Source organism: Physeter macrocephalus, chromosome 13, assembly GCF_002837175.3.
Source record: "Physeter macrocephalus isolate SW-GA chromosome 13, ASM283717v5, whole genome shotgun sequence".
Lineage (NCBI taxonomy): Eukaryota > Metazoa > Chordata > Mammalia > Artiodactyla > Physeteridae > Physeter > Physeter macrocephalus.
The window spans coordinates 82,360,021-82,383,120 of record NC_041226.1 but is presented as its reverse complement, the minus strand read 5'-3'; the positions used below and the strand labels follow the sequence as shown (position 1 = coordinate 82,383,120).

Below are 23,100 nucleotides of genomic sequence, written 5' to 3'. Positions count from 1 at the left end.
TTGTACAGTGTAAATTATGTGGTGCGTAAATCATATCTCAGGAAACCTGGTAAAAAACGCTTACCAGCCATGTTCTCACCCTGGATTCTGGGAGCCCCGCTGGGGTTTCTGCAGGGCCCTGGGTTCGCGCCTCCAGCGGTGGTGTGAGCACCTGCTTCTCGGAGGAGGGGAGGGCCTCACGGGCACACAGTGTTTCCAGGGGCCAACAGACAGCGAGGGGGCCAGGACGACCCTGAGTCCGCCTGGGTCAGGCCACCCCCCAAAGGATCCTCAAGGGCTCCAGGCCTGCAGACCACAGGCGCCGGAGCCATAAATGTCTCCACCCCGGCAACCAGGGGGGCCCCGCCCTCTGCCCCAGTGGCGCGGGCGTCCCTGCAGCTGGGGCCCTGCGGCCACCCCGGGCACCGCCCCCTCTGCCCGCGGACGCGGGAGGCCCGCTCACCTCGGCGGCCCTGCGGTGGTCCTCGCCGGTGGCCAGCATCAGCACGTCGACGCCCAGACAGCGGAGGCTCCGCGCCAGCCCCTGCAGCATGCTGTCACACACCACGCGGAAGGCCCTGGCCGGGACCTCGGGGGCCGCGTCCTCACCCGCGGGCACCTGCGACACAGCCCCGCTCAGCAGCCGTGGCCCGTCTGGCCCCCCTGGACCCGGTGGGGAGCGAGGGTCCCAAGGGCCGTGAGGTCAGCTCGTCCTGAGCAATGTGTACTCAGTGCAGAAAACAGCAGAAAAGCAGCAAACATGATACCAGGTCACCCACACTGGGCCCCAAGGGGGGCCGGCACACGTCTCCTGGGGGGGCGGTGTTCGTGTGCACGCTGGAGCAGGGCCTGGGTCCCTGGGGCACACGGGGACACGGCCAGAGGCTACCCTAGACCTTGGCAGGGGGCACGCCAGACCTGGTGTCAGAAGACCGTTGAGACCCCTCCTCCTTTAGGAAGCTAACCCACGGCTCTGCTCTCCTTCCTTCCCGGTGGAGGGTCCAGCATGCGAGACGCAAGCCCTCTGGACGGCTCTCCCCGACACCCCACGCCCACCCCGGTCTCCAAGCCCGTAAGGTGCCAGTTCTAAGGACAGGGATCTCCCCGTAGGAATCGTGATAAAGGAGCCCTGGGGGCCTTCGCCTACCTGCTGCGGCGAGGCCGAGGCCTTCTGAAGGGGCGGCAGCTCCCCAGCCCCCGCTCTCTCACCGCGTCCCAGCCTCAGGCTCCTGGCCAGGTCCCCCGACAGGTGGAAGCGGGCAGGATCTCTGCGCAGAGCCCAGTACACCTCCAGCAGGCAGTAGGCATCAGCGGCTGGGACGGGCAAGGTCAGCCTCAGCCTCCAGCCCGGGGACGATCGGGGGCGCGGGGCAGGGGTGCGGGGGGGCGCCCACCTGCGTAGACCAGCTGCCCCTCGCCCAGCGGCCTCCGGTCCCAGTTGGAAAGCTGATGCATCTTGTCCAGGGGCTTGCGCAGCACCTGCTGCACCAGGAGGCTGAGGCCCCGCGGCCCTGCGGCCCCATCCACGCCTGGGGCTGGCCCGTCTGCCGCCCGCATCTGTAAGACAGCACCCCCTTGGGGGTGAGGGACCCACCCCAGAGGGAGGACGGCCACCGCACGCGCCTTGGCCGCCCCACGAGGAGCCCTGGGGCAGGCCCTGCGTCCTCCATGGCGGACAGTGCCGCAGGAGGAGAGCGCTGGAGGCCAAGGCAGGCTGTGTCAGGGTCTCGGGGCTGTGGTTACCCGCCCACTGGTCAGCTCTGAGGCCAACGCCTTAAGCCCCAAGGGTGTGTGCTGAGAGCTCCAGGGGTGGGGGGTGGTAGGCAGAGCCGGGCTGGTTCTGGGGAAGCGTGGGGACGTGTGGTGACACGCCCTCCCTGGGGGACCCTGTGGCCGGGGAGCAGGGCCGGGGCCAGCCCAGAAGGCACAGAGAGGCCGAGGACAAGTCCCGGCCCACAGATACCCCGCCAGGCTGAGGTGAGACCCCTGACCCGGTATCGCTGTGCAGGCGGCTCAGCACAGCAGGGAGCCGCCGCCCCCCCCCCGCCCCCGCAGCATCCCCCCAGCACTGACCTGCCTGTGCACGTGCAGCAGGTCCACGCTGCCCTGCAGCTGCTTCTCGGCCTGGGCCAGGGCCGGGCAGGAGGCACCCAAGCTCCGCAGGTCCCCCGCCATCCCATAACCTGTGGGCGGGGGCCGTCGCCGTGATGGGCACCCAAGGAAGGGGCCCTGGCCTCACCCTGACACCCTCCCCTGGGCGGGCAGGGCTGCGGCGCGGGGCCGGGGGCTGCGCTCACCCAGCTTGGTGATGGAGGGGTCCGCGAGCAGCCGGGACACCAGCCGGGAGAAGGCCTGGGGCGCCTGCCCTCCTGCCGGACTTGAGAGCCGGGGCAGGTCCAGCAGGAACACGCGGCCCTCCACGGCCACCTGCATAAGCGACGCCCGGGGCCGGCCCCCGGCGCCAAACGAGGGCCTCCACTCCAGGTCCATGCCGACCACCCGGCCGGGCTGCAGACAGAGGGGCTGGCGTGAACGGCACAGCCAAAGACCAGGAGGAAGACACGCGAACCTGCCTGGCCGCCTGAGGGCTGATGTCCAGGGGAGGCGGCCTCCGTGGGGAGAGCTGGACCGGCCCTGCGAGCGCCCACACACAAGGGGTCGAGCGCCACGCCGATGCTCAGGACTCAGGCCCGGAGTCCTTAAGCCAGGGTGCCCGGTGTGGACAGAGCCCCGGGAGGCCTTGGTGAGCTGCCCCCGGAGCCGGCTGCCCCACGGGAGTCAGGCACCCACCTGCAGGAGCTCCTCCTGGTGCCTGGCCAGGTCCTCCCACGAGGCCAGGAAGTGGACGTGCTCCCTGGAGATGGGCAGCTGGTAGTAATCGTCCTTCCCGCCCTCCAGAGGGGCCTCAGCCGTCCTGGGGAGGAGCAGAGCTGCAGCACCGCCCCCACCAGGGCACCCACAGCACAGCCCGGCCTGGCCCCAGGGGCAGGGGGTGCTCAGGGCCCGCGCGTGGGCCGGCGTCTACGCGGTCCGCTCCCCATGTCTCCGCCCTCGCACAGGGCAGGCGGCCGGGTCTGCAGGCCCCTGGGAGGATCTGGCCGGCTGAAGGATCTGGCCACGGGGTCTCGCTAGCACCCAAGGGGCAGACCCGCCTGCCTCCTGCTGTGTGTCTGCATTCTGCCTGCGCCCCTGCTCGGCTCTCCCGCGCGTCTAAATCCCAAACCACCAGCACGTACGACTCGTGGTCACTTTCGAGGGCGGGGACCCAAGGGCGTCCTCCTCGTGGGCCCTCTGGGCCTGGGGCCGCTCACCTCTCCTGGATCCTGAGTTGGCGGAGCTCTGCGGCCACTGAGGCCGGGAGTCGCTCCTCGGGCAGCAGGAGGTCCAGGGCACACTGGGCGACCACGGCCGCATCATCGTGAGACGCCAGCAGCTGCAGCAACTGCTCCTGCAGCCACTGGTCCTGCCCCACCAGGCCCTGGGGGACGGGATATGGGCTGCTCGCCTGGTCTGCCCCAAGGGGGTGGGCCCATCCAGGCAGCCCCCAGACCCAGATCTACCCCTCAGACTGGCCCTGCATCCCCTCCTCGGACCCGGCCCTGACCCCGACTCAGACCTCGTCCTGACCTCCCCCCTCGGACCCGGCCCTGAGCCCTTCATAAGCAGGTGGCTGTCCTCTGAAGACCAGCAGTTCCTATGACTGAGGCTCCATGGTGACCGAGCTGGCTTGAACCAAGGTGCTGAGGGGCCTGGACGTGTCAGAGTGAAGGGTCGCCGTCCTGAGCCCACGGCCCGTCCTGCTACCCACGCGGAGTGGGTAGCCTTTCTTTCGGCCTTTCTCCACACGCACGAGCCCCCGCCCAGCACCGCGGCTCTGCTGGCCGGCCTGCTGCTGGGCCTGGGACCAGCACCGCCTCCCTGAGCATGGTCTGCCCGGGCCCTCAGCACCAGCATCTCCCCTCTGCACCTCCTCACCCCTGCCCCTGGGCGGCCTCCGTGCCGGGGAGGGTGAGGCCACGGAACACCCCTGCACCCACTGTGCCCTCGGGAGGCAAGGCCCGGTGCGGGAGCAAGAGGCCCACGTGGCCCACAGGGGTCCCGACGGGGGTGGGGTGCCCGTGTCCGCGAGGTCACAGGTCGCTGTGGGCCCCACCCTCTTGAGGAGTCCCTGCTGGCCGGCAGGCGGGGCCACCTCCCCACACGGCTCTGTCCCCAGCAGCCTCAGGCCGTCCGTTTCCCGCAGGCCGCGGGTTCCCACGTGGACAATACGTGGAAGCCCCTCACATTCTTCAGGATGTCCGCTGCCCTTCCGGACGGCTCGGCCTTGGCACCCAGGAGGGACTGGCCTTCCGGGCCTTGCCTGGGGGTCCGCGTTCCTCTCCAGTGACTCACCACCCCCTGCCCGGTCACTCCGGGGGCGGCTCGGCACTGCCCTCCACTGGAAGACGCACAGGCACCAGGCCCTGCGCGTGCGCTCCGGAGGGAGGGGACCCCCCCCCATTCCACTGACCACTGCAGAGCTCCTGTGCACACGGCACCCGGGACCCCCAAGAGCCCGCCTTCCTCCCAGGCCGATTCACCTGGGGCCGGGGACAGCTCTACCTGCGATGACCCCCACTCCAGTTCTGGCCTGAGGACAGAGGCTGCAGGACAACACCGTCCACGCCACTATCTCATGGGGTTGCAGTCCCCAGGCCTGGGACTGCGCCGTCGCAGTCCGGCCCTCCGTGTCCCCACATCACCCCAAGGGGCGCCTGCCTCTTTCTCGGGGTCTTCAGGCTCACCAGGCCTCGGGGCCCAGAGCCTTGGCAAACAGGGCGCCTGAGGATGGTCTAGAATTTCCTCTTGGTGAATCTCTCCTCATCCAGCGCCTGAGAGCTCTGTTCACAAGTGGTGAAGGAGGATCCTGGACCCCCGGCCGCTCCGACCCTGCCCCACGGTGCGGGGGGGTCCTCGCGCACTGGGACCCTCCGAACTCACCTGCACATGCTCGGCCCAGCTCTCCCGAGATACGCTTCTCTGCAAGAGTGGACACCAGCGCAAGCCTTTCTAGCGGCAGCCCCAGGAGCACAAGAGCGGGCCTCGCTCGGAGCCCCTCTCCACCCCGGGCCCCAGTCCACACACCTCTACCAGCCGCTTGTAGCACAGATACCGCAGGGCGGCCAGGCGCTGCTGGGTGACGACGTTGGGACACAGGGCTGAAAGAGAGGGCGGGCTCTGGGCAGGGCTGGGACGGAGTGAGCGCGGGATGGGGCAGGGGTCGGGGCTCGTGTGGCTCTGCCTGTCTTCCTCCTCCCCTCTGCCCCCCACCCGCCCCACGGACGGCCTCCATTCCACCCGCATCAGAGCGGCCCTCCAAGCCCTGAAGGAGGGTGCCCCGCCCCCATGCAGCACCCCAGAGCCCTCCGTGTGCCCTCCGCCTGCACCTGCCGGGCCCATCCTCCCTTTGGGCTCCCGGACGCCCACCTCTCAGGATCTTCCTGCCTTGTCTCCAGGCAGCTGGTGCCTTTGCTTCCTGGCCCCCCCAGAACGTGAATTTCTCGAGGAAGGGGTGGTCTTGCTCATGGGTTCACAAACTATGCTTACCTGTTGGCCTCACCTTCATATTCTGTTCAGAGCCCAAGGGGGCCTGGGAAGGGCACCCACTGACCCACCCACTGTCCACCCACCCACTGTCCAACCACCCACGGTCCACCCACTTGGCTGCTGCTCCTCTCTCCTGGGGCCAGCTGTCCTTGCAGCCTGGTGGTCCAGGGGGGATGCCCACCCACACCTGCCAGTGGGGGCCCGGCCTTCCCTAGACCCTGGCCAGGACTACATGCTCTCGAGAGGCACAGCCGCCCCGGCCAGGACCGCACAGCCAGCACAGGGAACGCCCTTGCTACAAGGATGCCATCCGAGCACACAGAGGTCAGGGCTGCCCAGAAGCCGGGGCCTGCCGGCCGCCCCTCAGCCTTCCCTCCTGCTTCCTGCCGAGGCAGGGATGCAAGACGAGAGGGCTCCAGATCCACGGACGTGCTCCACAGGCCGCTCGGGAGCCTGGACGAGACTGCAGCAGGGAGGGAGGGACGCATGAACGAGTTACTCAGGGCGGGGGGGACGCTCAGGACAGAGACAAAGGTGCTGAAGCTGCTGCAGAAGCAAGTCTCACTCGAATGGAGACGCACAGACACCAGCTTTCCTGACATTTCTACAATGCTATGCATCATCTTGCCAATGAGATACTTTGTCAAAAGCCTATGGATAGGGTTTCCCTGGTGGCGCAGTGGTTGAGAGTCCGCCTGCCGATGCAGGGGACACGGGTTCGTGCCCCGGTCCGGGAAGATCCCACGTGCCGCAGAGCAGCTGGGCCCGTGAGCCATGGGCGCTGGGCCTGCGCGTCCGGAGCCTGTGCTCCGCCACGGGAGAGGCCACGACAGTGAGAGGCCCGCGTATCGCAAAAAAAAAAAAAAAAAAAAAAAAAAAAGCCTACGGATACAGTATTGCATCGACAGAAGGCATTCAGGCCGCAGTCTACACTGATGGTTCATCCAAACCCAAACATAAAGGAAAAGGCGCAGGTGGGTCAGGCCCAGCCACCTGCCAGAGGCTGCAAACTGGAAACGCAACCCAAACGTGCCCTGCTGACTCTGCCCAGACACTGGGGGCTCCACCGGGACCCAGGTCTGGGGAGGGTGGGCTGGGGGAGCTCAGGGCTGAGGGGTGAGCAGGCCCTACCCTGCATCGTGTCTGTCCTCCCAAGGAGGGCATGGGGTCAGTCCACGTGGAGGCCCACGCCGCAATGGCGGATGCCCAGCGAGGACCACAGGGGGCGTTGGTGCCCCTCCCTCTGGGGGGGCAGTTTTTAGGACGTTGGAAACACTGGGCTGTGTTGTCTGAAATCAGGAACTGCCAGGTCTACTGAGAAGAGGCAACCCTGCCACTGTGAGGCCTCCTGGCTGGGACAGGCCCCCGGAGCCAGCTGGGGGGCTACAGAAGGGGCTTGGCAGTGCATATACCCAGGAGGGGGCCGGGTGGCACCTATCTCCCCAGCAGGGCTGCCGGCCGAGGCCCCACGGAAAGAACCTGCCGCTGCCCTCCTGTCCGCACTCCTGGCCCTCCTCATGATCAGCAGGGAAGGCCCCACCGGTCCCGCGGGCTCTGGGCACTCCACTGCTCCAGCCTCGGGCCCGGCCGAGAACTGTGGGGTGGGATGGACCCTCCCCAGGCGGGCACGCCCTGTCCTGGGAGGCACCCAGCTAAGGCCAGCCTGAGGCTGCCAAAGGCTGCTCTGGCACCAGGCCTGGCCCACCATGGCCATGACGTGGCCCCTGAAGTCAAAGAAAGGTGTGACAGGGCTGCTGGATGGTGGGCTGCCCCCCCCACAGCCCGCCCACCACGCCTGGCTCTGTGGGCCTCCTGCCCACCTCCCTCCCTGGCCCTCGAGGCTCTGGTCCTGGTCCTGGGTGGGCGGGGCCCTGCCTCAACCGACCACCACCAGCCTAGCGGGAGGCCCTGGCAGCCGGGGCCTGGATGTCCCCACCTCACGTTCCCACCGGGCAACGCTCCCAGGGCTCCCTGACTGGGCGCCCAGGGCAGGTGTGCAGGTGAGCCTGGAGGTCCCTGTGCCTGGGTCGGGGGTCCCTCCAGCCCACTCCCTTGGCTTCAGCTCAGGGCCAGGTCCCCAGCTGCAGGGCGGCAGTGCTGCAGTCCAGTCTTCCTGGCGCCTCAGAGCCCAGCACCCCCCAGCTGTCTGCGTCGCCGGGACCTTCCTCGGAGCTCCTGAGTCTAGAACTCACTCTCTGGGTTTTAATCAGCAGCTTGAGGGGAGCTGGCTCCTTCCTGCCCAGCCAGGCCTCTGAGGTGGGCTCCTGTGCCTCGGGTGGAGTGCCCCCCATCACCGCCAGTGCAGCCTGTGGCCCTGGCTCCCAGGGCCCTGATGCATCTGCGCCGCTGGCCTGCATGGCCCCACCCCTCCTGCTTCTCCCTTCTGCGCACATGGTGCCTCCAGAGGCGCTGGAGGGGCTGGAATCAAAACCTCTCAGTGGGACTTCCCTGGTGGCGCAGTGGTTAAGAATCCACCTGCCAATGCAGGGGACACAGGTTTATGCCCTGATCCGGGAAGATCCCACATGCTGCGGAGCAACTAAGCCCATGTGCCACAACTACTGAGCCTGAGCGCCACAACTACTGAAGCCCGTGCACCTAGAGCCCCATGCTCTGCAACAAGAGAAGCCACTGCAAGAAGCCCGCACACTGCAATGAAGAGTAGCCCCGGCTTGCTGCAACTAGAGAAATTCTGCGTGCAGCAACGAAGACCCAACGCAGCCAAAAATAAATAAATATATAAATTCCTTTCTGGAGGCAGGCAGCTTCATCAGATGATTTCTCAAGGTTGGCAGGTGCAAAGTTAGCCAGCAAGTAAGCAAGGCAGACAAACCAGACGAGGACCAGAGACAGTGCTGAAGTTTAGATGCAGACCATAACACAGCCAGGAGCACGGTACACAGAGACAGAAAAAACAAAATCAGAAATGTCTTCAGGCAACGGGAAGCCATACAAAGGGAAACAGCGGATCGGAAAAAGAACCAAACTCTAAATTCTAGGGCTGAAAACACAACGATCGAATTAGAAATAGTGGATAGATTTCATAGTACGTTGGATACAGATGAAGAGAGAACTAGTAAAGTGAAAACGACAGCAGAAGCATTTACCAGGATTAGACAACACGGAAGAAAAGGGATGAAAAGTATGTAAGAAAGGTAAAACACATGGAAGATACGGGGACTCAATATACATTCAGAGTCCCAGGAAGAGAACAGAGGGAAGACAGGGGAAGGAGGCAATATCCGAAAGAGGTAATGACTGAAAAAATTCCAGAGCAGATTGAAGACACCAATCCACAGATTCAAAAGCCCAATAAATCCCAAGCAAGACAAATAAAAAGAAATCTATAACTAGGCTCCTCACAGTGAAACCGCAGAACTCCAAAGACAAAGAGAAGAGCCTAAAGGTATCCAGAGAAAAAGAGAGATTACTTTCAAAGGGGAGAAGTTAGACCTCTTCCCAACAACACATTTCAACCCAATCAAAGGACTGACATCATACCCAGCATGCTCCCTGATCCCAATGAGATTAACAGACCACACCAGAAGGATAACCAAAAATGTCATAGCTTGGAAATTAAAAACACACTTCTAGGGACTTCCCTGGTGGTGCAGTGGTTAAGACTCCTCACCCCCAATGCAGGGGGCCTGGGTTCGATCCCTGGTCAGGGAACTAGATCCCACATGCATGCCACAACAAAGGAGTCTGCCATGCTGCAACTAAGGAGCTCTTGAGCCTCAACTAAGGAGCCCATATGCAGCAACTAAGGAGCCAGCACAACCAAAAAAAAAAGAAACAAAACACACTTCTAGTTAGTTCATGGGTAAAAGAAAAAAATTATAATAGAAATTTAAAGTGTCTTGAGCTGGACAATAATAAAAATAATACATATTGCAACTTGGGGAATATATTCAAGAAGAAAGAAGGCTTAAGATTCAGTCTAGTGGGCTGAGCAGGGCATACAACAGACAGGATCAAAACAAACCAAAAGCGGGGCAATGAAAGCAAAAATCAACATATGTGCTACATCAGACAAAACCTGCACAGCAAGGAAACAATCAACAGAATGAAAGGGCAACCTTCGGAGTGGGAGAAAATGTTTCCAAACCATGTACAGATAAGGGGTTGATATCCAAAATATATAAAGAACTCATAAAACTTAGTAGCAAAAAAACCCCCAAATAATCTGAATTTAAAAATAGGCAGGGGAACTGAAGAGATGTTTTCCCAAAGAAGACACGCAGATGGCCAACAGGCACATGAAAAGATGCTCAACATCACTAATCAGGGAAATGCAAATCAAAACCACAATGAGACATCACCTCACACCTGTCAGAATGGCCGTCATCCAGAAACCAACAAATAACAAATGCTGGCAAGGGTGTGGAGAAAAGGGAACCTTAGTACATTGCTGGTGGGAACGTAAATCATTGCAGCCACTCTGGAAAACACTGTAGAGGTTCCTCAAAAAATTAAAAATGGAACTACCATACGATCCAGCAATTCCACTTCTGGGTATGTATTCAAAGGCTATGAAATCACTCTCTCGAAGAGATACCTGCACCCCTACATTCACTGCAGCACTATCCACAACAGCCCAGACACGGAAACAACCTGAGTGTCATCGACAGATGAGTGGACAAAGAAGCTGAGGTGTAAATATAAAATGGAACATTACTCAGCCATAAAAAAGGAGTCTTAGGAATACCTTATGACAGTACATTTGGAACCGTAAGTGAAATAGACAAACCCCCTGGAAAAAACCCCACAGCTGACGAATCCATAGTCATGTTTCCACAATGAAAAGCAATCCAGGTTCACAGGCCATTTCCCCTCAACTTCTCAGGAAGAAAGAATTCCAATCTTAGACAAACACCCTCAGTGAAAAGAAAGGACAGGCCGTCATCCACTGCGTGTTCAGAGGCCAGGTTAACCTCGTACACAAAGCCAGAAACAGACGTTTCAGGAAGGCGAAGTCTGAATCCAGCTTCAGTTGGCAAACGAGACCCAGCAGTCTATGTAAGTGGCAACACAACCCGGCAGAGACGGGGCCATGGCAGGGATCCAAGATTCGTTTAATGTTATATAGTCAATCAACCTAATCCACCCCATGGACAGACCAAAGGGGGAAAAGCATAGCATCAGCCCAACAGGTGCACAAAGAGTATTTGATGAAATTCCACATCCGTTCCTGATCAACACTCTCACGGACCAGGAAGTGAGAAGAATTTCCACAATCTCACAAAGTGAAGCTATACAACACTGTCAGTAAGACTGCTCCTCTGAGAGGGTGCCCGTGATCACCAAGGGGGAGGGGGCAGGGAGCCCGGTGTAGGCGTGGCCTCGGTGGTCCTCACCCACGGGGCCCAGACTCCCAGGGGTACCCCAGGTGGGCAGATGCTGAGGGGAAGCAGGGAGGAGACGGGGAGGGAGCTGGGGGTCGGTAGACCCTGGTCCGCCTGAACCCCCGGCGGCACCAGCCTGGCACCCGCCCCAGCGCAGGGCGTGGGGGCCCCACTCACCAGGGTCCAGGCCGTGCTGCTCCAGCAGCCGCAGGACCTGCCGACCCAGCGCTCTGGGGCTCAGCCTCTCCAGCCTCAAGGTCGTCTGCGGGTACCTGCTGCAGGAGAGAGACACGGCTCGTGCCCAGCACCGCTTTCTCTCGGTTAACGCATCTCAAGATTTTACCTTTCATCAACGTCATACACGTGCACAGTTCAAAAGCCAAGTCTTCCCACAAGGCTCAGAGAAAGGCAGCACGTCAGCACGCCCTACTGCCGCCGGTCGCCCGCACGACAATTCTGAGGTGGTCTACATTTGCCCCAGGTTTCCAAGAACCACCTTGTATTGTGGCCTCTCGATGATTCCGTTTGAGGTGTTTTGTACGATGTCTCACCACAGAAGGCTCCTCTCCCCAAACAACAGCATCCACGGTTCCAGTTAATCGGGCACAAGCGGCTTCTACAATATCACGACGGTGCAGATATGACTGGCGGCTAAGCCACAGCCTCCTCTTCTCTGCGGGTTAATCCTTGCTGGTCTGATTGCTTCCTTAGCCTCCTGTCCTGCGGACAGAGCCCACATCACCCTGCGCCACTCTCCCCGCCGCTGGCTGCTCCCAGGCCCCTGTCCATCGCCGTCCCGGTGGCCCTGCACCTCTCCTGTCCCTAGGCCAGGGCACAGTGGCTCTGCAGGCGCCTCCCAGGGGCGAGGCGTGGACCTGGAGATGGTGCCCTGGGCCTCACACTGGACTGCGTCTGGCTGGGCTGAAGCCTGCGCGGGCGCTGCTCCTGGAACCGGTCTGACTCCTGCTCTTTCTGAGGGTTTAGGGTCCTGGTCCTCGGTGTGGGTCTCTCTCCATCCACCCAGGACTGGGTCTGGAGTGAATTCCTCCAGGTTTTCCCTTCTTTCTTTCTGGAATTCCCATTATTTGGATGTTGGGTCTTCTTGACAGAATCTGCCACTTAAAAAAAAAAAACTTTCCTCTCTGCTTTTCCTTCTTTGTTAATTTATTTTGTATGACGTTGGGAAGATATCTTCAAGTTTATCTTCCAAACCTTTTATTGAGACTTTCATTCTGCCATCACGTTTTTAACTGACAAGTCTGTTCTGTATTCCAAAGGCGCCCTCTGTATAGCTCTGGTGTTTGTTTCAGACACAGAAACTCTCTACAGGCCTCGATTACAGCTTTCGTGTTTGTTTTTAAGTGCTTTTCTGCTTCCTCTAAGCTCCAGATAGGCTGGCCAGAGGTCTCAGAGCCCTGGCTGTGTTCCCCTGCTCAGGGGGCTTTTCTGAGGGATAGAAATTGTCAAACTGATTCTAAAATTCATATACAAAGGCAAAGGGTCCAGAATAATTAAAAACAACTTTGACACAGAAGAACAGCATTGGAAGGCTAACCCTGTCTGACTCAGGACTTACTATAAGGCTACAGTAGTCAAAACATGTGCCACAAACAGAGCAGGAGAAGAGAACAGAGAGACCCACACATATATGGACACCTGACAGAGGCACAAAGGCAACTCTGTGGGAAAGCACAGTCTTTTACAACAAATGCTGCTGGAACAATTAGACATCAGCTGTTAAAAAAAAAAAAAAGAACTTCAATCCACACCTAGCACCGCATATGAAAATTATCCAAAAATGGGCCATAGATCGAAATGTAAAACCTAAAATTCTAAAACTTCTAGAAGTAAACAGGAGAAAATGTTTGTGCCCTTGAGTTAGGCAAAGATTTCTTAGCTATGATACTAAAAGTATGATGCAAATTTTTTTTAAATTTATAAACTGGACTTCAACAAATTAAGAACTTTTGTTCTTTGAATGATCATTAAAAGAAGGAGAAGATGCACCACAGGGTGAAATGTCTGCAAATAACATGTCTGATAAGGGCCTTTAACCCGGATTATATTTCTAAATCTCTCAAAACTCAGTAATGAAAACAGTCAACCTAATTAAAAAATGTGTCGGGACTCCCCTGGTGGTGCAATGGTTAAACTGCGAGCTCCCAATGCAGGGGGCCTGGGTTCGATTCCTGGTCAGGGAACTAGATCCCACATGTGTGCCGCAACTAAGAGTTCGCATGCCACAACTAAGGAGTCTGCCTGCCACAAAAATAAGACCGGTGCAACCAAATTAAATAAATAAATATTCTTTTTAAAGAAGTGTAACAGATGGAGCAGCTAATTCACCAAAGAAGACACACAGGTGGCAAATAAGCAAACGAAAATACACTTTACATCCTTAGTCATTAGGACTGCAAATCAAAAGCACAAAGAGATACCACTCCACACCAATTAGAACCGCGGACGTTACAGGCTGACCAGGCCGCGGACCAGCGAGGACGTGGGGCTGGCGATTCTCGCCTGCTGCTGGAGGGAATGGGAAACGTGCAGCCACCCTGGAAAACAGTTTGACGGTTTCTCAAAAAATTAATCCACATGCATCACATGACCCAGGCATCACACTCCAGGGTGTTCACCCAAGAGAAATGAAGGCACACGTCCACGCAAAGCCTTGGGCACGAATGTTCACAGCAGCGGTGTGTGTAACAGACAAAACCTGGAAACACCCAAATATCCATCGATGAGTGAATGGATAAGCAAAGCATGGTGCAGCTACACACGGCAACACCACTCAGCACTAAGAAATGAAATACTGTGGATGAATCTCAGAATAATTGTGCTGGGGGACAGAAGCCATACGACATAACTCCACTTACATAATGTACTAGAAAATGAAAAGGAATCTACAGTAACACAAAGCAGATCAGCGGTCCTCAGGGGATGGCGGGGGCGGGGGTGTGTGCTCAGAACCTGGATTGTGGTGGTGGTTTCGTGGACACATACATACATCAAAAGCTACAAAATTACACACTCCGAACACAGAGTTCATTATATAGTAATCATACTTTAAGAAAACTTAGAGAAAAATGATGCTTGCTGTAGTTTTCTTTTTATTTTCAGTACTATCCTTTATCAGATGAAGGACGTTTCCTTCTATTTGTAGTTTGCTGAGAGTTTTTATCATAAATAAGGTTTGAATTTTATAATTTTTATATACGTTGAGATGCTTACATAGTTTTGTTATCTAATCTGTTGACAGGCTGAATGACGATGGATTTTTAAATGTTTTACCAACCTCGCTTTCCTTAAATCCCACTAGATCATGGTGTATTAACCTTTGAAAAAATAGATTTTACTTTTTTTAGGGAAGTTTTAGGTTCACAGCAAAGCTGAGCAGAGCATGGAGGTTCCCTGTACGGTGACACACCACACACACTGTCAGCATTCCCACCAGATGGTCCACTTGTCACAGTGATCGACCCACCTAGACACGTCCGCCTCACCCACAGTCCATGGTTTACTTTGGGGTCACTCTTGGTGTCGTACATTCTATGCGTTTTGACAAATGCCTAGGTACCCACGATTACAGTGAAATACAGAGTAGTTTCACTGCCCTAAGAATCCTCGGTGCTCTCCTATTCGTTCCTCCCTCCCCATAATCCCTGATCCTTTTATTGTCTCTATAGCTTGGCCTTTTCCAGAATGTCATGTAGCTGGAATCTCACAGCAGTAGCCTTTTCAGATTGGCTTCTCTCGCTTTGTAATCTGCATCTAAGTTTCCTCCCTGTCTTTTCAGGGCTTGATGGCTCATGTCTTTCTAGCTCTGAATAATATTCCATTGTCTGGATGGACCACAGTTTATTTACCCATCCAACTACCGGAGGACATCTTGGTTCCGTCCAAGTTTTGGCAACTATAAATAGAGTTGCTATAAACACTCAAGTGCAGGTTTTTGTGTGGACAGAGGTTTGCAATGTTTTTGGGTAAATACCAAGGAGCGCGATGGCTTGGTCATATGGCAAGAATGTGTTTAGTTTTGTAAGAAAGCACTAAACTGTCCTTCAAAGCGGCTGCACCATTTTGTATTCCCACCAGCAGTGATGAGAGTTCTTGTTGCTTCACATCCTCGCCAGCATTTGGCGATGTCAGTGTTCTGGATTCTGTCCATTCTAATAGGGGTGTCATGATATCTCATTGTTTTAATTTGCATTTCCCCGATGACATATGATGGAGAGCATCTTTTCATGTGCTTATTTGTCATTTATGTATCTTCTCTGGTGAGGTATCTGGATCTTTGGTCCGTTTTTAAAAATCGGGTTGTTGGTTTTCTTTCTTTTTAAAAAAAATTTATTTAATTTATTTACTTTTGTCTGCGTTGGGTCTTCGTTACTGCGCACGGGCTTTCTCCAGTTGCCGGGAGCGGGGGCTACTCTTCGTTGTGGTGTGCGGGCTTCTCACTGGGGTGGCTTCTCTTGTTGCGGAGCGCAGGCTCTAGGTGTGCAACTTCAGTAGTTGTGGCACACGGGCTCAGTAGTTGCGGCTCACGGGTTCTAGAGCGCAGGCTCAGTAGCTGTGGCACACGGGCTTAGTTGCTCTGCGGCACGTGGGATCTTCCCAGACCAGGGCTCAAACCCGTGTCCCCTGCATTTGCAGGCGGATTCTTAACCACTGCGCCACCAGGGAAGCCCATGGTTGTTTATTTTCCTACTGCTGAGTTTTAAAGTAACTTTCTATGTTTTGGATAACAGTCCTTTATCAGATGTGTCTTTGCTAATATTTTCTCGCACTTTGAGCTTGTCTTCTCATCTTCTTAACTCTTTAACATATTAGTTGATTTGGTTGCTAATATTTTGTTTAGTATTTTTGCATCTATGTTCATGAAATACACTGCACTTTAATTTTCCTTTCTCCTAATGTCTTTTTCGAGTTTTGGTATCAAGCCTTAAACCAGCTGAATAAAACAAGTTGGGGACTTCCCTGGTGGTCCAGTGGTTACGAATCCGCCTGCCAATGAAGGGGACATGGGTTCCATCCCTGGTCCGGGAAGATCCCACAGGCCTCGGGGCAACTAAGCCCACGTGCCACAACTACTGAGCCCGAGCCCTAGAGCCCGCAAGCCGCAACTACTGAGCCCACGTGCTGCAACCGCTGAAGCCCGTGCGCCTAGAGCCCATGTGCCACAACCACTGAGCCCATGCGTCGCAACTACTGAAGCCCGCATGCCTAGAGCCTGTGCTCTGCAATAAGAGAAGCCACCGCAATGAGAAGCCCGCGCCCTGCAATGAAGAGTAGCCCCCGCTCGCCGCAACTAGAGAAAGACCCTGTGCAGCAACGAAGACCCAACGCAGCCAAAAAGAGAAAAAAAAAGTTGGGATGTGCTCTTTCTTTTTACCTTCTCTGGAAGAATTTGTGTAAGATTGGTACGATCTCTTCCTTAAACGCTTGAAAGAATTCACTAGTGAAGCCATCTGAATCTACAGTTTTCTTTGTGGTAAAGTTTTAAACTACAGCTGCAATTTATTTAATAGATATAGGACCATTCAAATTTTCCACTTTTTCAGTTTTGTAAATTGTGTTTTGCAAGAATTTGGTCTGTTACATCTAAACTGTTAAATATATTTGCATCAAGTTGTAAACAACATTTATTACCATTTTAATGTCTGTAAGGTCTGTAGTGATGTTCTACTTTTCATTCCTGATATGGGTAATTTGTATTTATCTCTTTCTTTCTTAGCATCTCTTTATGATCTGTGCCTAAATCAATTATTTTATTGGAAGTCACAAAATGGTGATTTCTAATTTTATCATTCCTTTCCATTTATTAGCTGACATACCCTGTAAAAGAGTTTTCCTCCCTGCCTTTGAGCATCACTCCAGACTCATGCATTTTAAAAAATATTTATTTATTTATTTATGGCTGTGTTGGGTCTTCGTTGCTGCACACAGGCTTTCTTTAGTTGCAGTGAGCAGGGGCTTCTCTTGTTGCAGAGCCCGGGGCTCTAGGCACGCGGGCCTCAGTAGTTGTGGCACACGGGCTCAGTAGTTGTGGCTCGCGGGCTCTGGAGCACAGGCTCAGTAGTTGTGGCGCACGGGCTAAGTTGCTCTGCGGCATGTGGGATCTTCCGGGACCAGGGATCGAACCCGTGTCCCCTGCATTGGCAGGTGGATTCTTAACCACTGTGCCACCAGGAAGTCCCACAGACTCATGCATTTTTAAAAATCCAAGGTATTATGCTCTATTACCATGTTTTTATGCTCTATTATTGTTTTCATTCTCAGACTACTCCCCAAGGAGGCTTTGTTTCTTTTAGTGGAGAATGGTATCTAGAAACCAAGATCTGGTTGCTAGGCGTGCTCACTGCTAGGGGATGTCATTGCTTCTGAGCCCTTTCAGAGCATAGCACAAGGACATTTAAAAAAATCATTAAATATCCACAGTTAAATCTAACTCACGGGACCCTCCCACTCTCCAGCCGTGTGTCTCCCCTCTTCCCCGTCCGTACACACTTTTGTTTGCTCCACCTATATTTCTCTCTCCTTTTTAATACATAATAAAAGCAATGGCAGCAACACAACGTGTGCCTGGCCTGCCGCTTTGTCCACTTCATAGGGTGTGAAGTCACAACAGCCCTTTGAGACAGAATTAGTCCCATTTTAGGGATGAGGGAAACACCCAGCACCAGGGCAGGGAGGGTCCAGGGAGGCCTGCCGCCAGAGCCCAAGGCCTGACTCTCAAGTGAGATGGTCCGGGCTGCAGGGCACGTGGACTGGGCACCCAGCCCCGCTGCCTGCTGAGGGACAGGTGCCCGAGGAGCCTTGGCAGTCCCAGGGCACCTCCCCTCAGCCACCGCAGGGAGGTGGGAGGAAGCCCTTCTCCTTTCAGATGCCCGTGATCAGGGGACGCCCTGGTGTCACACGCACACGCACACACGTGGGCTCCCTGTTGGCATGCTGCCTCTTCTCTGTAACTGCTGGGATAGGGTTCACAGCAGGCGCTCCACAAAGATTTATCACGTGAAGGAAGAAGCGAAGGAACCGGTGAACAGACAAGAGATGTGACTTCCAGGGCTGCGTAAGGAAGGAGTCCCGGTGGAGAATTATTTGTGTTCATCTCAGAGCATGAAACTCTCTCACCTGGTGGCTGCCAGCCCAGCCTCGTGGCTCCCGAAGCAGGCCCCTTGCCGACCTGGCCGGGGCTCACCGGCGAGGCGGTGTGGGGTGTGGGGTGACTTTCCCACGTGCCTGCTGCCCCTGCCAAGCTCCTGCCCCCACCCCACCCCGGGCCCCCGTGGGGCTCACCTGGCGACGACTCTGATGTCAAAGCCGGGCTGGCACCAGGAGTCCATGAGGGCCAGCAGCCTCCGCTGGAGGTCGGGAAAGCCATCCACGTAGCGCTCCACAAGGTCGGCCTTGTCCTGGAGGAGCAGGGGGACGCACATCTACGGGGAAACACACCTTCAGGCCACAGCTCCACCGCACCCAAGACCCCAGACTCACTTCCTACCCAGTGCAGGGAGTGGCCAGAGCATCAGAACCAAGGGGCCTGGAGGCTGCTCCACACAACTTGCCTTCCCCCGGGGAGCTTGGGGGCCCGACCGAGAGTCTGAGGACCTCGCGAAGCCCCACGCCCGGCTCACGGCCTGCGCCCCATGCTTGGGCCCCTGCACACACACACAGGCCCCGCTGCTCCTTGGGCCCCATCCCTGGGGGGCTCTGTGGTCACCCCATCTCCATCGGGAAGGATGAGAGGCTCCAAGGGACAAGGGGGTTCCTGGAGGGGCCCCATCGTCCCCTTGTCTTCACCGAGCAGGGTGGGGTGGGCAGGATGGAGACCAACTACCGGCCATGGCCCTGCTGGCCCAGAAATGCCCGTCACGGGCAAGATGGCACCAGCACGTGGACTGGCGCAAGCTTACAAGACCCCCAGGCTGCCTGAGCCCTCAGGGAGGCCCCGAGGGAGCCCCTGGCCGTGGTGTTGGGCACTGGGGCATACCGGCCATTCCCGTTGAAAGAACCAGGTCTCGACAAAGCCCCCTCCCCGTGGCCCCTGCAGAAGACTCCTCCTCACCTGCCTTCCCCTCCCCCATGCGGTCACATAGGTCAGGATGTCTGGAGCCCAGACTGGACGGAGGCCCATCTGCCAAACCAGGGCTCCAGGTGGGCGGTCCTTATGGGAACCCCCATTCCTGAGGACCCTTCCAGCCACCCCGGAGCAGAGAAGGAACGCTTGGTGGGCTCCTAGTGATCGGCCACTTTCTGAGCACATTACACTAAGGCCTGCTGACCACGCACAGGCCCTCGCTGGCCCCTCCCTTCCCCTAGTCCTGGACCCTCCTCACATGATCAGGTAGTCACATGTGACCCCTGCCCTCCAGCGCCCTGGCCCCGCGGCCGTGTGGGGAGCAAAGCTCAGGGCTCAGTGGGCGGGACCCTCCCTACGCTGTGTTTCTGGAGCCCTGGGCCTTATTCGAGCTGGAAGCTACGCAGTTTGCATGGGAATGGCCCTTACCTTCTCAACGTCAAGATCTGCCTGCAGCCGCAGCTTTGTGCCCAGCACGATGGCCTGGGAAACACAGAGGGACCGGATGACACTGGGCCTGGGGGGACAGGCGGTGCCACAGGTGGGGGATCCCGCCCTTCTGCAGGCCCCACTCCCACCCTGTCACCGCCCAGTCGCTGCAGGCACAGCCACGGCACCGGTCCAGTTCCAGCCACGTGGCCCCAGGCCAAGCGGCCGGAAATCAGGCAGTGCTCCAGCCCACAAGGCCCCCTGTGCTGAGCCACGCCCCGCACGCGGTGGGGCGGGTGGAACGACCCCTGTGCCCTCCAGACTGAGGTGCGCCTGGTTGGGGCCGCCAAGTGCGTGCTGAGCCAGGTGGCCTGGGTCCTGGCTTGCCGAGAGGGTGGAGGATGCAGAGGGAGGGACAGAAGCGCCCATCACCTAGCCATGGGGCCTGGACACGGGGCACACAGCTCTCCCCACGTCTGCTCTTGCTGCCCCACTCCTCCCGGGAGCGTCCCCTCCCACCATTCACGGCGCCCGCAGCGAGGGCCGGAGGGACTCTGTGCGCCCGGGAGGCCCGAGGGACTGCGGCGGCCCTGGCACGCGGGGCTCCTGAAGGCCTCTGAACCCTTTCCACAAGCCACGCCGCGTGCCCCAGTGACTAGGGGTCGACAGATGGGGCAGGCTCGCTCCAGGCCCACGGCAGCGGGACCGGCGTGGTCGTGCACTGGGGGCACGCAGAGAGCTGCCCCAGGAGCCACAGAGCAAGAGGCTCTGAGCCCCCCCACCCCGCCAGGCAGCCCCTCAGATGGGGCAGTGGGCACGCTGAGTGGCCTGCCCTGCGCGGGGCGCGTGACCCTCCCCCCGACTCAGCAGAGGAAACGGCGCGGCCCTGGGCGCCCGCACGTAGCGCAGGCCGCTCTGCTATTAATAATTTCCATACATCGTGCTCCCATTATGAGCAAAAATAACTAGCCGGGCAGCCCGGCCCCGCCCCCTGCAGCTCACAGAAGGCCCAAAATAGCGGCCTGGGAAAGGCTGCTCCGGTGGAGGCCTGGACCGCGCGGCGGGGGCGCGGGGCTGGGGGCCTCTCCCTGCGCGGCGCTGACCCGGCGCCCCGCGGCCTGGCCGGTGTCCAGGAGCTCAGCCTCGGCCAGGCCCCAGGGGGCCCGGGGCCAGGGGAAGGGGGGGTGCAGGGCTTGGGCGAGGGGGATAAAGCAGAAATGGGGGAGGGGCTGGGGCGGGGCCAGGGAAGGAGCCAGGGTTGAGGAGAGGGTGCAGGGCTTGGGGGAGGGGCCCAGGGCGCAGGTGCCACCACCTGTGGTCCTGTGGGGGCCTTCCTGGGCACCACTCCAGCCTCACAGGATGGCTCTGACCTCTTCTGGACGGGAAACCCCCGAGAAGTTGAGGGAGATCCGGACCCTCATCTAAGAAGGCCAGAGTGCACACACTGGCGGCCTTACACACTTTATTCAGAACCTGGGGTGGTCAGAACCCCGTCCCCAGTGTCCTGCATCTGCTGGACCCTTGCCTGGCTTCCAGGCTCCTGAAGGGACACCATCTGGACCTAGGCTTGGTCGGGCCATGCCACGGTCGGAGAAGGGGCCGTGGGAGGGACGACTGGGGGCCTGGGACCCTCCCCCCCTCCAGATCAGGCCCTGGGCAGTGACCTGGGAGGCGGGGAGGGGGCAGCGAGGTGGGCCCCTGCTCCTCGCCACTCTACTGGGCTGTCGGCCTCCATCGTCTGAGGATCCAGCTCCTCAACAGGCCCCCCACGCCCCCTCCCTGTGAGGGGTGCACAGCCCTGGCCACAGGACGACGCTGTCAGAGGGTTTGGGTCCCCTTCTCTTCTGCCTGCTTCCTCCAGGGCAGCCAGCCTCTATCCAGGCCAGGCTGGAGCCTCTGTGCACCCAGGCTGCCCTCTTTTGGCCAGGAAGCCTGCGTGGACACTGAGGGGTGTGGCCAGAGCATCCAGGGTTGGAAGGCCATGGACACCCCCAGGGACAGTCTGGGAAGTATCCTCATCCTGCCCCCGCAGCCCTGGGGGGCTCTGTGGCCTGGAGGCTGGGGGGACACAAGAGGAGGGGGGGGGACACAAGAGGAGGAGGGGGACCGTTAGGCCTCACCCGGCCACGGGAGGGCGCCCTGACTCCATCGGGGGCGGCCACGGTTACCTGGCAGCAGAACCTCCTCTAGGAAGCCCCCGGCCAGGACTCCACCTTGGATCTATTGGGCCTGGCTGAGAACTGGATTCTGGTCACTTGTCAGTCTGAGCTTCTGCTGAGGGGCCAGCAGGCCAGGCTGCCCACAGCTCACCAGCGGTCACACGGCCACGTGGGGGGCCCCCGCGGGTGCAGGAAGATCGCCTGCTGGCCCAGGTGCCTGCAACTGGCTCCAGACCCAGGCCAGGGAGCAGGTAGCGGCCGGGACCTGCAGATGGACACTGCCCAGGGCTGGGCCCACCTGGCACCTTGTGGACCTCCCTGACCTCCGCCCAGGGGGCTGAGAGCCAGCCGCCGAGAGGAGGGCTGACCTGAGGCTGGGTCAGGGCGGGGCTGCAGGGACCTCTGACCAGACGGACCCCAGAGCTGCCACTTTGGGGGAAAGTAACTAAGAAGACCCGAGGGGCTGGGGCGGTGACAGTGGGAAGAGCCCTGCACGGACGCCCGACTGCCCGCTCGGCCAGCAGTGGGGCTGGGCAGGTGCCCAGACCCGGCGACCGGGCCCCGGGACGGGCCTTCCATCCTTGGCGGCTCAGCGCGGGCCTGGAGCCAAGGGGCTTTTTTTTTTTTTTTAAAGCAAAGCTATCTTTTTACCTTGATAAGCTGTTTAAAAAATGTAAATAAAATAATGCAGCAGACAAAAGCAGGCATTCACACGGCCGGGGCCAGCCGCCGCCCTCGACATGAAATATCGCAGCGCATTAAGTCGTGAGTCCCCGCTAATCCGAGCGGACAGGCCTGAAGGCGGCCCCTCGGCGGCGCGGCGGTGGGCACTGGAGCGTGCACTGCCTGCCGGGCCGCCCTGCTCGGGGACAATGGCCTTTCTTCGCACGAGGGGCCTGTGCGGGACAAGAGCCCCCTTTGTGTGCAAGTCTTGCCTCAGAGCGCTAGGGAGGCGCATTCGGCCGCCCAGACGCTCTTTGAAAGGCCTGAGCGTAACAGGAGACGCGACACACCAGCCCGCCTTCCGCCTCGGCGCCCGGTCAGCCCCGGCCGAGCCCCGAGCAGCCGGGTGCCCGGTCCCTGCGCCGCCATCGTGGCCGCGCGGCACACCCTCCACCTGGGCCGGGGCCGCACACCTCGGTTCCGACGGGCCTCCTCCCCGGGAAGAGGGCCCCGCGTGGGGTGGGCCTGGGACCTGCCTGGGTGCCGGCCGCACCCCATGCCTGTTGGCACCCTGGTGCCAGAATCTTTGGGCCCCACAAGGCAGCGGGGGAGGTGAGTCCGGAGCGAGCCTCTGGTCCCTGGGCGTTGGACTCATCACCCAGGGAGAGGGCACCTCTGAGCCGGGCGCCCGGGGCGGCCCCGCCTCCCCTGCCCTGCGAGGTCATCGCGTGTCTCGCACCTCGGGGCGCGAGGAGCCCCGGGCCCCCTGCGCCTGCAGCACGGCTCAGAGCTTCGCTGAGAGCGCCCCCCCCCCCCCGCTCCCCCCGGGGCCCCGCCGCTCCCGGCCCCCCCCGCCGTC

The 23,100-nt window shown here is 58.8% G+C and overlaps 1 protein-coding gene across 1 annotated transcript in view; it reads right to left on the bottom strand.

The window, feature by feature from the left end:
* The window catches only part of EXD3 (exonuclease 3'-5' domain containing 3), a 59,976-nt gene that overhangs the window by 23,227 nt on the left and 13,649 nt on the right, over positions 1–23,100 (bottom strand). The window contains exons 5-16 of the mRNA XM_028497360.1: positions 19,420–19,473; positions 18,210–18,349; positions 11,088–11,185; positions 5,104–5,177; positions 4,960–4,998; positions 3,291–3,457; positions 2,770–2,893; positions 2,277–2,487; positions 2,053–2,162; positions 1,374–1,536; positions 1,127–1,293; positions 443–598 (exon numbers count right to left, since the gene is read on the bottom strand). Of these exons, the coding sequence (XP_028353161.1) occupies positions 443–598; positions 1,127–1,293; positions 1,374–1,536; positions 2,053–2,162; positions 2,277–2,487; positions 2,770–2,893; positions 3,291–3,457; positions 4,960–4,998; positions 5,104–5,177; positions 11,088–11,185; positions 18,210–18,349; positions 19,420–19,473 (1,503 nt within the window). The remainder of the gene's footprint in view (positions 1–442; positions 599–1,126; positions 1,294–1,373; positions 1,537–2,052; positions 2,163–2,276; positions 2,488–2,769; positions 2,894–3,290; positions 3,458–4,959; positions 4,999–5,103; positions 5,178–11,087; positions 11,186–18,209; positions 18,350–19,419; positions 19,474–23,100) is intronic.